The following is a 16,278-nucleotide window of genomic DNA, read 5'->3' as shown; positions in this document are numbered from 1 at the left end:
AAACTATCAGAAGGATAGAAAATACACTGTTTGATTATGAGTCACGCCGTATAGCGGGGGATTCCAGAATAATCGTGACCATCTGTGGTTCCTTAACATGCACCCAATACATGGTAATTAAGCGTTATAAGCCGTTGCCACCGGATTGAGGCTGCCACCGCGGGAATCGCACCTACGACCTCGTGCTGAGCAGTGCAACGCCAGAGCCACTGAGCTATACCGCGGTGGTTTCAGACAACATAAAACGACATCCTAATACTACTTGATCCACGTAATTGCTTTAGCTGTGCCAATCACGCTCGTGTCCTCACCACCGTGCAGTTTGCTTGTGCGCTCAATTCGCACAATCAAACAAGACACCGACGAAGCTCATATTAATGAACACATGTACACTTAAACCGAAACGACAACTTATGATATAATTAATTAGAAGCTGAACGTACCTAAATCTTGAGAGCTTAAGTAAGTAACAATGTTTTGGCTTCAGCTACATGGCACCGCCTAGTGGCGCTATCTGTACTTTTGTGTCGTTAAATATCAGTGAGCTAATTGGTAATATACGCCGATCTGTTTTCTCTTTCGTACCATTACATTACCTTAATTAACGTTTTGTATAGAGCGAATGATAGCTACATGCATATTGAGAACCGTCCTGCTGTGACAACATCACCAATCTGAGTGTCCGAAAGAACAAAAAAAAAAAAGAACTTATAGCAATGTGGTTTGAGGAACTATGAGTAACACGATGGTACTTTTGAAGGCGTAGAAAACAAGCAGAACACCTCTAAGAATTATACATTCTATCCGAATGATGTCCACATATTTCAAGTGGATTACAAAACACGTAATTCAGTTTACAGAACTAAATGCTTTTATAACTTCTTGACTGCAGTGTCGTAAAAAAGGGATGAGAAAATTGAAAATACTTGACCTTTTCTGCTTATTTTATAACGTCGTAGTAGCGATGGTAACCCTAAAACAACGGGTGTCAATTATTGCTTCGCGAACTTTTTCGTACTTCGACGCACGCATTAATTCAACGAGGATGCAGCTATTTTGATTGGACCACAACATTGACTTGCCTTTGCGGGAAATTAAATTAAATGTCCCGCTTGTTGGTAATGTTCACGACCACGTTAGGCTTGTGTGCCGTCTATATGAGGCGTTCATCTACGCTGCTACATGCGCGAACGCCATGGCCTGAGCACCCGTCGCTCATAGACTACCGCTAACTTCAGGTTACAACTCAGTACTTCCAGGCTAAAGTAGGCATGTTCGCTTGCGTTGTTAGGAGACCTCATTGTGGCTTCAAGCTTATGCGAAAAACATCTCTAACGTGTGGCGATTATTTCCAAGACTGCCATGCCTGAGTAGTTCTTTTTTTGTATTTGGGCTGACTTTACAAGAAGTATCCTTCCAGTGACTCCACCAAACGTTGCTGGCATCGCTAGTTTTCTAATTTTAGCGCAGCTGGCCCTATGTTCTTTGTTCTCAACATCATCTTGATTTTGAGCGGGTTACAGCGGATCGTTCTTGTAACGCTGAAGTTCTTTCTTCTTTTTGGCACGTGGTGTTATCGCGCGTGTTCTCTGCCACATTTGAATAATGTGGAGCCTCTTTACATGCACCTATACATTTGAGTAATGAGTGCATAACCTGAGATGCTCCCAGTGCGGAAAAATGGCGCAGATATCTTTCTATCTTTACATAAGGTCACATGTATTAGTGTAGGTATGCCACCGCACCAAGGGCCACGTGCCCTTGGTGCGGTGGCATACCTACACTAATACATGTGACCTGGGAGTGTACTAAGCACCCTCATAGGTCAACTAATAATATCTCAATGGAGCAGTGGGAGGCACAGCTCGCCCGTTCCGACTTGGCAGGACAAAAGTCCTTAATTAGCCAGGTCAGGCAGGCGGCAGAGGCCAGTGGGGCCCTGGACTGAGGGGCTCCGACCACCGCTCTACTTAAAATATTTTCCAGCCAAATAAAGTTTCTATATATCTTTACATGCACACGTGCGTACGCACACATACACACGCCCACACAAATACACACACATACACGTTTGAGATATACAGGGTGTTTTTTTAGCTGCACCAAATTTTTAAAATTAGAAAAATATATATCTTGGTCACGTTATTTTTACCACTCGAGTGTACGGATTGGTGGCCTTTAGATACAGAGCAATTTCAGCACTTACGTGCGAAATTAGCGAAGTTACGCTAATTAACTCTCTAATTATCAACGATAGGTGACTACAGCCAATGAGTACTTTGGGGCCCGTCCTCGACCCTACCTATCCCAACGATCAAATTTTGAATAGCGGAGTTCATGTGGGAACTGCGCGAACGATTAGTTCCCCTTGGCAGGCTTCTTGAAACCGAAACAGGCCGCAAAAAGTGCGTCTCTGTCGTCGATGTCACCCCCCCCCCCTCCCCGCCTTTCGTCACGTCTTTCGTCACATGCACATTCTACTGCCTATCCTTACCCTGCAACCTCACAGTCCTTTCTTTTTTTCCTCTCTCTCTTTCGTCTCGTTGACTCTGAACAGAACAGCCGCTTAATGGACTGTTACCTCAAGCTGCGTTTACTCAAATAAATTATTCTCTCTCTTTCTGCTAAACTGCTGTCCTCCTCTTAACGCCTTCAGTAAAAATTTATAATTGACTGTAACTGAGCCCTTCATGTATGTAAACATTGCGGGAAAAATAAAGCAGACTTCACAGAAAGATATCTAACACGTAGAACAAGTAATTCATCTATATCTCTGGGCAGTTGTCATAATTAAAGAAGGTAACTAATCCGTGCATGGCTGTGACTGCTGTTTCCTAAGAACAACTGAAATGTTCATCTACAAGTACGTTCTTCAGTTAATAATGAGGTTAGGACCTCCTGGTACGACATAGAATATTATTTCTGATGCAAGAAACAGCCAGAACAGGGGAACGTCTAAATCACTTCGATTTAAGTTACTTTTTTATTTCTTTATTTCTTATCTTCTTTTTTTTAGGGCGACCGTCGCAAGTTTTTGTCTTTGCATCGTTCATGGGCAGTTTTGCAACACTAGTGGAAGAGGAATTGATAACGCAGTGAAGACCGCGCCTTCAATTTCATTTTTGCTTAAAACCTACTCGTATCTCCTTTTATCTTCCCAGCGGGGGTAGTGCTTCTCCCGAGGGAAATGGGTGCCGTCCTTTCGGCGAATGGAAGACACATTGTTCTCAGTGTATACAGAAACCACTGGCTCCGTGCCATAGCCAAAACATTGAATCCGTGATATACCAAGCAAGCGAATGGTTCAACTCCGGAGTCACATTTCCTTCTCTAAATGCGAGACGCTGCAACAACAGCTGCGCGTGCGTGCATCGTACGCGAGCAGAAATGACATCGTAACGACGTAGGCCGAGAGCCAGTGAGCCAGAAAGGGCTCACAAAAGCAGCGCTACATTTTTTGTTTTCACTTGCGTCCAAGTTAATGGCAAGAGAAGCGACAATAGCCATAGTGCTGTCACGAGAATGTAATTGCGCATATGAAAATTGCATGGAGCGTTTCCCACGTGTTTCTCTCTTTTTTTTCCTTCTTAATTCAAGTGTTCGGGCACTTATAGAAAAAAAATAGGCCTGCCATAAGACAACGCGGCATTCTCTTTTATATGCGTACTGTACTGAAGAGAACAAAAAGAATAGGGGAGTCCGAGGTGTTATATTTTTGTGAGTCACACTTATAAGAAATGACAGATAATGAAGCTACAGAAAGCCTAGGCGAAGGTAACGGTCGTGTTCAATTGAAATGTAGAAAAAAATAAGGTTAAAATCAAGGGAAAAAACATGATCATTTGTCAGACGCGGAGACGAAACCCACGTCTCATAAGTAAAAGCTGTGGCTGGAAGAACGTCCGACGTATCCCGTCAACTATTTTTGCAGGTGCGTTAGACGGATCCGACCGTTTCTTTACGGAAGTACGTGCGACATATCTCGTTCCTTTCGGCATGTTACACTTACGATCGTCGGGCCTAAGCACGCGGAGCAGCTAAATAGGCACTTTTCTCACGTCACTGTTCCAGCTGTGCATGCTGCGGCTGAGGGCTCCTCGGTGAACGCAGGTCGGCGTGCTCATTATTAGCTGCAGGAAGTGGCACTTCTGCTTCCATGGCGTTCATGTGCACTTTCTTAGAAACAAACATGTATCCGATTCGGCGCCTCTGTTTCTCGCAAATGGAGCTATGATACAGTTGTGCTCCGCTACCGATACATTTGAGTGATTGCTGGGAAAGCGTCCGTGTTGCAGCTGTTGTTCGCATATGTAAAAATTACTAAGATGTCGAAGTCGAAGCTGCTCCACAAATTAACAGAAACCTTAACTAACCAGAAGTGGCCAAGCGCAACTCATCCCCAGACCGAATCGTTAATTAGCTCCACTGACAACTCTTCAAGTCTGCTTCAGTTTTCGTTCGTGAACAGGTGAGGGGGACCCTTGTTGTACCATTTGATTTGTCATTCAGTTTTTTCTGTATTTCTTCGGGAGCCTGTGCTTTGAACATACCGTTATGCATACCACTAATAAAAACGTGGAAAATGGTAGCACGTGTATTCGGTGTCGTATGAGATGTCGTTGCTCTGCATACGATCGAAAGTATACTCACCCATTTTCCGTGCGCATTTTTGCTTTGACGCGCCGGCGTCTAGTTAGAGTAGTAAATCCTGTGGGTCTGGTTCTGTGCTAACATGAGAGTGAAGCTACTTCTAGTAGCTCACTTTGATGGTAATCAGTGCTAGCGTTGCTGAGGGCTCGCTTTTCGAACGAAACAGACGATTAGAAGTGGCTGTAGGCGTGCGATAGATGGTAGATAAAAAGTTGGAGTATAGTATGTACGTAAAGTGCCCTTCCGAAACGGAAAATTGACAAACACGTGGCAGGACCCTCTACAGCTTGTCGCTGTGATTAATATCACGATTACAGAAACGACTAAAAGTTGGTCGTTCTTGGTATCGCGCTAAAATATCATACTGCTACGCTAGAATGCTAGGGACTGGTTCGATACCCGGTCCATGCAGATTTTTTAGAGATCTTTTTTTTTCTGGGGCAGTCTGCCTGACGAGTCCAAAACCTTTTTGGCCACTTGTATCGAACAAAGGCAATATGACAGCAAACAGTGCGTCCGTACTGCTGCCTAAGAGCCACAGCTGTCGTTGTTGCTACGAGCAACACATAATAAACGTACTTAAACTCATGATTCAGCGGTCCAATACATGTCGTTGTCGAGTAGTAGTGACGAAGAACTGCTTGTTGCCATATTTACATTGTCAGGTGTAAGTTGCACAAATCGTTTTAGCCCCGTCAGACGAAGTGCCACCCCCCCCCCCCCCTCCCCCCAAATAATAATAAGTTGCGGTGTAGTATCCAACCCAGGTATACTCCAGCGTAGAAACCAAATATTCTACCGCAACACAACCAGCAAGGCATGCAGAGACACTTACTGTTTGCAAAATTTAGGAGGTTATGCCACAAGATTTTTGTTAAATGTGTCGTTTTGGAAGGCCAATTCTAGTACACTATACACACATTCTACTCTACCATTTTAATTAGCTAAGTATTTAACGGCGACAGCCACGCGTCTTTCGTTAGAAAAGGGAACCCTCAGCCACGCTTGCACTGATTGCTGTTGCCGTCAGATACTGCACTTTGATTCGCCCTCTTGCATGCATAGAATCCCACCTAGCACATGATGACGGCAAGGTTTGCTTGTATGATGGACAGCTTGGTGTGTATTTTAACCACTATACTCTGAAGGCAGTTTGAAGCTTTGTGGAATATGGCGTTGCGAAATAGTTTATCCTTCATGGATCCCCTGTTTGTCACCCCTTGATTGCCCGGATACATCAGACCTGCTTTTAGACATGTTGTTTAAATAAACATAGCAATTACCTTCCGCTATTCTTTCTCTGGCTTCATTGTCTGTCCCTTCATTATCAACAAACCAAGCCTGTCGGATCCCTCTACTCTTCTGGCTCATTGCATGACGAAGACCTCGAACTCGATCCTCTTGGTGTGATGAGGTAGTATAGTAGGGTGCAATAGCCAGCTGCCTGCTCCTATACTCTTAATCTCACCACGCTTATATACTAACGCCTAAACATCATTAGGCATTAAAAATTCTGTATTTACAGGATATAGATCTTTTTGTTTATGTTTTGCAGAAAGTACACGGGATTGGACGAATTCCAAGCGTTTAATTTGCACATGGTTTCCCCGAGAGCCTTTCTTTGGTGTGGTTTATTGAAGTATGCATTATGATCAGGAAACTCACACGACCGCGGCCCCTGCTCCAAATCACGCATAGTGGCAACGCCGATCAAGCGAGCTTGAGTGCGGTTTTCAAGGTCACGACACCTTCTTGAGTTTATGTACGGAAGCAGCCAGTTTTTCGACTGAGAAACACTTGTACTGTTACCTTCGAGCGAGTTTATCGCCTTCTTTGTTTGAGAAGTTTTAGAAGAGGCTGAACGATGGAGTCGAACTTTCTGGGAACCCGGCACCCTAAAGTTAATGCGCGGCTATGTTTTTGTCTACAGACGTGTGCGGTATAACGTGCGGTTTAAGCAAAAGTACCGATTATGAGTGGCCCGAATTTATGCTAGATGCGCATACGCATGGATTACCTAAAAGCGCCGGCAGCGTCTATCAAAATGGCTGCTGCAGTTACTGCGGTCATGCTGCTGGCGGACTGCGGTGAAGGGTACATTTCTGCATGGACGTCTGGAGTACAAGGTAGGTTGATTCATATTTATTGGTATAGTTAGTGCACTGCAGATTCCTTTTATGGTTACTGTGAAAAGTAATTAGGATAGTAAATGTCCGCGTTCATGTGACAAACTAATGGTGAGCCCAAGTGCTGCGATGAGCCTACCCAGTTCCTCTTTTCGTTTCTGTTTGAAGCACTCTATTAGCGATCTCTTTCGCTCGCTCCCAGCTATGCCGCGACGCGAGTGATTCCCGCCAATCTTGTGAAAGTGTGTGGCTTAATACTTATCGTCACATATTCTTTTCCATATTTTTAGTGTACTCACGAGCAGCTCTGTGAGTGTGCGTTCGTGTGCGTGAGTTTGTGGAGTTCTACATTTGCATTTTGTTTGAACCCGCCGGCCTATGAGAGGGTGCATGGGTACAGGTGGTGGATGTGAACATAACGAAAATTACATTTTCTAATTGCTGAGACTATATATGATTTTGTAATGCGTAACTGCAGCCAATTCCATTTTGGATGACGGTTCTGATTGTGTAATTCTGCAGCCTGTAGAATAGTGATCAACAACATACCATATATTTTTGCGCACGCAGCGTTGCCAAGCTAAGCTACTTCGATTAGTGGACTTTGAGGAAAGCATATATAAAGAGAGAAAAATGACTATCTATAATTGGCATGTTGGCATACGTATAATAGCCTAATCCAAAGAAAAAAATATTTTCCACGGTGCGAAGGGCTTCTGCTTCGTTTTTTTTTTTTTTTTTGCAAATGCAACTCTAGCATATTCCCGCACTATGCATAAGTTGGAGAGATGAGAAGAGCATCGTTCGCGCCGCCATACCAATCCAGAAAATACGCCTGTCTGACGAGACGTCTTTGGAGAAGTCTTTGGCTGTGTGCCCTTATGATCTACAATGTACACGACCACTTAACCGGAGCAGTTTGGACAGCTGCTTAGATTTGCCCAAGTGATACTTAAATCAAAAACACCGCACAAGCACTCCGTACAGTTGGTTAACCAGCGAAGCTGAAACGTGCGACCCCCGTGTTTAGCAGTGGGTTAATCCCGACGCTGTATTGAAGCGTTTGTCAATTATTGGTTACATGTTCGTTTCTATAGTGGAGCGCAAGCGCCCATAGCGGGCGGATGCTGCTAACCACGACGCCGAGCTAACTCGAGATATCGAACGCGTGCGACAACGGCGAGCCGAGGAGCCGGCGTTGCGGGTAGAGCAGGTACGACGCAGAGAACGACGTCACTAACAGCGCTGCCAATGGCGCGCGCGCTCGGGTGCTGACGTAGAGAACGACGTAACTGACGGCGCAGCCAATGGAGTCGGTCGCTACGCTTCATATTAGTAAATCATAGACCAATTTATGTCTTTTTTTTTTAGGTTAGCAAAACAATATGCTTTTAGGGTTCTCCTCACAGCTAGAAATGCCGCATTCGTGCACGTTTACATCTTTACAGCCTGTTTTGATAATGTTGTGAATAAGCTGTTGTACTGCTTTGGAGAGTGCTTCTAACCGCATCTATTTATTTCACCCCCTCGCTGCAATTTAGCACTTTTTGTTCTATTTACCGTGAAGTTGGGGTGCTTAGATAAGGCATGTTTCTTCGTAAATTGTAATTAAGTACTTTTAACGGATGTGTTATGCCTACATGGTTTGGCTTATTGTTGCATTGACGCGGTGTACAAGATTAATGAATAGCTCATGCACGTACGAGTTCAATTTATAGGTCACTGTAGCGTATGCCAAGCTTGCAAAGTTTGAGGTTATTTGCGAGCTTCCCGTGTTGTATGTGCCATGCGGGTTGATTGTTTACTTTTACTTCCGCCAGAATGAGGGAAAAGGCACGTACAATTAAGCATAGATTTGCGCTTTTTGTTTTGCTTCTGGCTTCAAATAACAGACACATTTAGAACAGATGGTATACCGTAGGCTTCGTCAATGGTATACCATTGGCCTGTAACAGGCTCCGTTTTAAATGTGTCTGTAGTTTAGAGCCAGTAGCAAAGACAGCGCAGAGCATTTCTGTATTTGTACGTGGTCTCTTCCCGCTGTGGTCAAAGTAAAGGTAAACAATCAACTCGCATGGCGCATACAACACGGCAAGCACGCAAATAACGACACGCTTCGCAAGCGTGGCGTTGGAACGCTACTCACGCCTGGGAAGCGTCATGTAACTGGTCGAAGAAAACACAGGCATGAAGTAAACGTGCAGGAAGTGTCTTCAAATCACGCTTTCCAAGCATTAGGCGGAACCAAATTCATGCCTAGGAAGCGTGGTTGTTATGCGTGATGAAAATTAACGCGTAAAATAAGCCTGCAGAAAGTGTGCACAACTCACTCTTGCTCAGCGTTACAAAATTAAGAGTGGAAACTCACATAGTACTTGACACCTGCGGTTAACAGGGCATTCCAGGTCCGCCACCTTGACCGTGAGTGGCACCTTCCAACACCTAAGGGCTAATCGGCTAATCTTGTACACAAATATGCATGAAAGTGAGTGGAGGGATAGCGCCGTGGTAGCTTAATTGGAAAACACCACGTGCCATGCCAAGGATGTGGGTCAGTCCCCATCTGCGGCAAGTTATCTTTTCATCCACTTGCATTTCCCTTTAAGTGATTATTTCTACATTTCAAATAAACATGGCGGTTAACTTCCATTATGATTTTTCTAACTACATTGTCTGTCACTTCGTATGATTGTTACTACAATACTGAAGGGCCGATTTTCAAAGCAAATACCGCAGCAGCTAAGTTCAACCTAATTATTGACGTGAAACCAGGCACCCACCTCAAAAAATTGTGATATCTGTTTCCCACATGGCATCAATATTATATTTCTCGGCACCAATTGAAAAGGTAGTTGTTTATTGCCATGTTTTGTCCTCTGATATTGTATACTACGTTACGGAGGAGAATTCAATGACAGTTTATGTTGGACGGACGTTGGCTGGCCACAGTTTAACAAAATGATTGACCAATGACTTAAGTTAAGATGCGGAACTTTTCCAACTCAGCGCTGCACAATAACATATTACGTACGAATTGCCTTAATGTGTTATTTGATTTCTTGAACGCATATCATAAAAGCACGCAAATGCCCATGGAGCAAGCTTTATATATTTGCTCAAACTCCCTTAATGGTTTCTAATCACAATGCAATAATTATTTTTCTTTAAAACGAGCTCTATGAAAGCAGTGAAAGAAGTGACGTACCGTGTGGCTATATTAAGCAGAAAAGTATTTCGGCAATATACTGGCTGGTGCGCGCATTGATTGCGCATAACAGAGCCACACAATCGATCGCATGTATGTGGCTGCACAACTAAATGTCGTTGAGGGTTCACATCGTATTTGTGGCATAAAATAATTTGCTACTGATCATTACCATTACGAAGCTGCTATATCTTCGCACAAACAAGGTCTGCGGGGTGACAACAATTGCTTCAATGTCACCAACAGACGCATGTTTTCTGATACCCTAAATAAATTTAGATTTTTTTTCTCCTGTGATTTAGTGCGCCTCACTCGCTTTTGTTTCTGGATTAGCCGGTTCCTCTAAACTGAAACGGAGCTTTATTACAACAGACGTTCTTCTACGCTGCGGCGCATGCGTCATCAATAACGGCCGCGCGTCTTTCACGGAGCAGTTCCGTCGAAACGAAACTTCATCCTTCGCCACTCCCCCGTTCATTTCTCATGGGAAACGCTTAGAAAAGCTTAACGTGTTTTTATTTTTTTTAATTTTTTTTCTCTCGTGACTTCGTAATGACAAAACACTCCGCACTCTCAGCGTGAATCCTAACAGCGATTCATCAAAAATCACGATTGCGGGGTGGGGGGGGGGGGGGGTTTCAGAGCTGAGAATGGCAAAAGGAGAGGGATGTGGATTAAGAATATGACATCGCGGACGAAAAAGCAAGGACAACGGGACAGTAAGGCGGAGTTCGTTTATAAGAAGACCAGGGTGGGAGTCGAAGTTAAAACATAAATAAAAAAGTGGCAGGGGAGTGAACCCCCTCAAAACGAGAAGGCTGTCAATTCCAGAGACGCACTCCAGGCACTTCGTTTCTTCACGCGCCAGCATTGGACGAAGAAAGGAAAGATCTATAGTTTTATTGTAGAAGACTTTAACGAAAAATAGCATGGTCAGCTCGACTTCTCCTTAGTAAAGAAGCAGCGGGGTGCACACGACCGCGCTGATGGCGCTACAGCAACCAACAGTTATTGTGCACCCACACGCAGTGTCTATCAGCTTTAGCACTACTACCACATGCGCGCGCGCACACACACACACACACGGACACCGCTGCCGCAGTACGTTGTGGCAGCAAGCGATCGATGCCGAATAGCCGCTTTGCGGAGCAGCACCACTCGACAACGGTGCTGCGGGCAGGCAGGCAGGCGTGGAGGTGCAGTCGCCGTTCGTTGGCCGCGCGCTGCCGCCAACGGCGCCGCTGACGCGCTCTGCCAGCGCAGCAGCGCTCAGTCGCTCCTCGGGACGCGCCGCCGAGAGTCGCTTCTCCGTCAGACACCCTCGCGCGGGATACCAAGCGCGCACTGGCGCGCGCTGGGACGCCTTGCAAATCTCTTCACATTTGCTCATTGGGAAGCACTTGTCGTGTTTCTCTCTTGAAACCTACTTCTGATACTTTCCTTGTTATCAGTCTTGTCATCGCTGCCCCGGAGAAAGAAACCGGAATAACTTTTATCGCTCAGACTTTAGTTGTGGTTTTGCTCTAGTTTCTGTCGAGTGATGTCTTATTGTCGAGGAACCAGAAGTGTCTCTTCGCCACCGCAGCAGCGGCATTCGCAAAGGCCTTTTGAAAAAAGGAGATTGGAACTGACTTGTGGTTTCGTTCGGATCGTCGTGCTCAGTGTGATGAGCATAGCACCGCGACCGGGATACTGTTTCGGCGATGACCACTTCGGCAGGGGTGAGTTTGAATGTCTCAATCGAGTACGCGCCTATATCTACACATTCGCCATCACAACGGTTTTTTTTTCACTTTCGAGCTTGTGCCCGAATTATTATTTAGGACACGAGGCCTTTTAATGCAGCAAAAATATTTAGGCAGTTAAAGGGCATGTTTTCTGTTGGCGTTGGAAAGCATTATCTTATAACATTAAAAACTTATTTCCAAACTTGCTTTCCAGGATACGAAAATTTTCAAGCAGCTTAATCAGCTTCATTCTTGCCGAAACAACCTTTCCCGCCACCTAGCTCGATCATAACTAGTGAAAATGTGTATTTAAGGCAGGAAACGAAGGGAGTAACCAGATAAATATTTCTGAGGTAAAATACGCACCGACGCATTGTAAAGAATTTTATTCATTCACTTTGTGTGGCATTTCGTAAATCACGACTAAAACAAATAGGAACAGTACAGTTTCTTCCGGTGGCTGCATGCCGCAGTTTCCGGAACGCTGTAAGTGCCATCCTTTTTCAGCAGATACACACGGATTGAAATGAGACTGACGCTGCCTGGGCATATGGATTGTGTTTACATTAAAATATAAGAAATATTATCAAACTTTGCCAAATACTAGTGCCAAGGCAACTTGCACAGCGTTGAATAACGAGCAAAAAGTAATACTCTCGCACATTCACGTCCACAGTATTTTCTTGTTCGTTCACTGAAGGTTTCTAGCGTTTTACGCATCTTTTTGAGTCTACAAAGCAAGAAATAATTTAAGATCACTTTGAATAGACATCTACTGATCCAACTTGCGAGCTTTACGGGAAATGTGGCCCTTGTAAGGCGCATGGTAGATCAGGCGGATGGCTTGTGAAGTTTGTTTCTCTGGTTAGCATGCATGGCTTTAGAGGGATGGCGATAATGTCATCCAGTGGGAAAATGACGCCCAGCAGCTCAGCAATCAGGGACCAATTATGGGCAACGTTATTCCCGCTACCTCGTTCAACTGCGAAAGAAAAAGTTCATCTTTGTAGTAAAACAAAAATCACACCTGTCATTTTTATTTATGAAATATTTTTACCTGCCTTCGTACAATAACAAAAAAGTAAATGTTCCACTTTTAAAGGTTCAACTTTTCAGAAAAGGTTGGTTTCGTGCACAGCAGAATGTTTAATGCAGTTATAAATGCACGCGCATTTCCAATGCATGCGTCGATCTTCAATCTCCTACTGGAGAACATTTTATTATGCTTGCCATGGTTATCAGTCAGTAACTTATTTCCTGCGTATTTTTCTGTTTAGTTCAGCTTAGTTGTACAGTCGAAATTTGCATGAATAGAAGGCATTGTGTAAAGAAGATCTTGCAGAAAAACGCAAGATCAGCAGCCTTTCTTTTTGTAATATAAGTTCTCTTAGTAGAAATCTTATTGTACAGGTTTCGATGGCCTCATATTCATAAAATAAATGCTTTTTCTTGACAGTACAAAATCATTTCACTTTGCTAGATACAAGAACCAATTATCACCTTCATCATGACTAATATACTAGGAATACATGCGGTCAGCATTGTTTTTACGTAACAAATATCATAATACTTTCGTGACTCGACTTTGATAGGTAGCTCTGTAGCATGCATTAAGAGGTTGAAGTGCACAGTCATAAAAGAAACAGAGAAAAAGAAAAGTCGAAACAGAAGCCTACTCCAGTCTTTGGAGGCAATGAAGGACCCTAATGCCACAAAGTGCATACGACCTCCTTTTACAAGTAAGAAAGACCCTTGGCTTGTGCTATATTTAGAGGCCATCTCCAAAAAAGTTTCTGCTTTTTAAGGATAAACATGGGATTGTATCCGAGTTCCGGGTATGAACACTGAAAAGGTTCCATGAGCTCAATTTGTTAAATCATGAGATTTCTGTTTACTTCGGGGAATCTGCTAAGATGAACTCATCGGAGATTAATTCTAATCTTAGAACAGGAACCAATGTCTAGGAAATTAAACCTCAACAGCGTCGCTTCGTGGATTGCCACAAAATAAGCGCCATTGTAAAATTTTAATGATGCTTAAGTATCGCAGCATCTTAACCACTGAAAAGAAGGGGTAACTACACTAAAGTGGTACAAAAATTTGTGTGGCTTTCAATTATAAAAACTTAGGTTGTATAATGAAATCAACAGAAACAAACAAAAGCTGAATATGGTAGGTATAATGACAGCTGATTGTATGTATTTATTTCTAGGTAAGGACAATCCGACTTGAACGAGATGAGAACAGGATATACTGATACTAGAGTTGCAGCACTTCAGAAATTCAATCCAGAAGTTTAGCCAATTGACCACAAGAACTTCAAGGCGCCCTGAAGAACTAGTTGTGCTCTGAAAGTAGGAGCAGGCAATTTCACGAAAAAGTCGTAGAATTATGTTTCAGTCTGGCTTCTTTCTTTAATGAAAATGATCAACATTGGCGTATACTGACGCGTGAACGCCGTGGTCCTTTTATGTGAACAGCAGAACGATGGCCTCTCGCAGCGATCTCCAACTACATCTGTCTTGCATCGGCTGACTGCAAGCTATGCCAGCAAATCTCCTCAGACCACCAAAATTTTTTTCCCACTCTCAAGCGCACATTTCCTCCTATTTGACGCGGCAAACGTACCGTGAAGTAAAAGTACATCTGCAGATAATGTTGATTCCCGCTGGCATAAAGAAAGCGGACGTCTCTCATCACACGAGGAATTTGGTTGGCAGTGATTCCTACGAACTGCATTGCGTGTACAAATTTTTTGTAGACTTCATTAACCTCAAGTCGCTGTGCGTCTATTCACTACGCAAACATGCATGCGAGACAAATGATGGAGAATCGTTCCGTCTTTCGAAGTGTTTCTTTCCTTTTGAGCCCATACGACTGCGACTGAAATATGTTCTTCGACCATACTGACGCTGCCTGGAGTTTCAGATTACTGGCTAGCATAGAATTGAGAAGAGTTCCAAATAAAAAAAAATGTTAGCTTCAAACAATGCCTACCAGAGTGTGGCAAGGCGATGGCGAAGCTTTTGGCTGTTTGCAATAGACAGCAGCGAAGGCAACTGCCGGCCCCTAAAATGTCTCGATCGTTTTCCATGTAGTTCTGTTGGCACAGTTCCCAAGTTGGCAGTGCAACCAGCTTTGCTCCGAGGAAGCTCCTGTGTGTTCCCACTACAGATGTATAACGCAACCAACATCAACTTCCTTTCTCCTCTCCGGGAACTATTCTGTGTTAGTCAGCAGTATCGTCAGCATTCTCAGTCCACTGGAGCACTTTAGTGTCTTAATTGCCTCTTTTTTCAAGGTCTAACTAGTCCGCTTCGTCTTTATTCAGTAGTCACTTAATTAAACCAAGTGTGACAGTTGTGACAGAGATATGATTATTAAATATTGGACTGATCAGTATGTCCTAGGTGCTTGTTTTTGTATATGCTTATTCATAGTAAAATTACTTTGTATAATTTATATTTTTGTATAAGTTTTCCTCCTATGTAGCTTAGGTAAGCCAAAGGCTTTCCTTCGGCACGCTGTCCCAACGGCTGATTGCTTGCAATAATTAACTGCATAAACTGCGTTGCGATTATTATTTACCCGATTCTCTAATTAAAAACAGTTTTTTCTATCTTTGAACTCTCCTTTTTTCTGCCGAGTCATGTCTTATTGTCGAGGAACCGGAAGTGTCCGCGTCCCTTCACCACCGAAGCGGCTGCTTTCGCAGAGGCCAATGAAAAAAAAGAGGAGTTTGGAACTGACTTGTGATTAAAATCAAATAGTCTGCGCACATCAAGTTGTACGCAACGATATTATCGTGATAATGCGACTAATTTCAGTACACAAATGACTGCAACGAAATGAAAGCACCTGATCTAAATTGTTACTCCTAGTGAAAATCACCTGAACAGATGAAAAGATATGCAGTACACTATACCGTGTACAAACATACAGGGTGATCATTTTTAAGAGATATGTAATTTAAAGAAATAGCCTATTTCAGGTAACATAATTCTAATCCTTGGTCTGGATTCCTTAGAGAGGCGGACATTACTTGCACAAAAAAATAGAAACACATAGTCAACTAATTACCATAAATCCTCTAGTTATATTTAGAATCGATTACCTTACCGCAGATATTGCAATTTACGAATTGTAGACGTTGAGTTTGCAAGGCGTAATCCACTTGCCATAAATTTCTAGAATGACGCCGGTGTGGAGATATGCATACTGAGGCTTATACTGAAGCTAGTAGTTTAGTTCATACTAAGGAGCCAACACGAAAGAGGAGGCTTCTTTGCACTCAGAATGAACACTAGCATCACAGAGTGAGTTTTTGGAACGACACCCCACCGATGCCTCGAGTACAGCTTGAGTGCAACTCAAACAATGCATAGCTGCATGTTGAACAACTTTAAACAAGTTGCCTTAAAAGCTTACAAAACTGGCATCGCGTCTTTGTACAAGAAACTGGGAAACGAGAAGCAAAAGTATGAGAGGTTATCTTAAACGGTGTGAGCTGGAGTTGCCTTTCTGAAAGCTAATTCCTGAGACTTCGGCGTCCATGTTGGAGTGCTTGCGC

General features: G+C 43.5%; 1 protein-coding gene across 1 annotated transcript in view; it reads left to right on the top strand.

Annotated features, from left to right (window-relative positions):
* Window positions 1-11,127: 11,127 nt before the first annotated feature.
* Window positions 11,128-16,278, top strand: part of LOC119457053 (hemicentin-1) — a 139,845-nt gene continuing 134,694 nt past the window's right edge. Inside the window, exon 1 of the mRNA XM_049669822.1 lies at window positions 11,128-11,702. Within this exon, the coding sequence (XP_049525779.1) occupies window positions 11,522-11,702 (181 nt within the window). The 5' untranslated portion in view covers window positions 11,128-11,521. The remainder of the gene's footprint in view (window positions 11,703-16,278) is intronic.

Source organism: Dermacentor silvarum, chromosome 6, assembly GCF_013339745.2.
Source record: "Dermacentor silvarum isolate Dsil-2018 chromosome 6, BIME_Dsil_1.4, whole genome shotgun sequence".
Classification (NCBI taxonomy): domain Eukaryota; kingdom Metazoa; phylum Arthropoda; class Arachnida; order Ixodida; family Ixodidae; genus Dermacentor; species Dermacentor silvarum.
The sequence above is the reverse complement of the archived record's forward strand: the minus strand, read 5'-3'. Positions and strand labels throughout refer to the sequence as shown.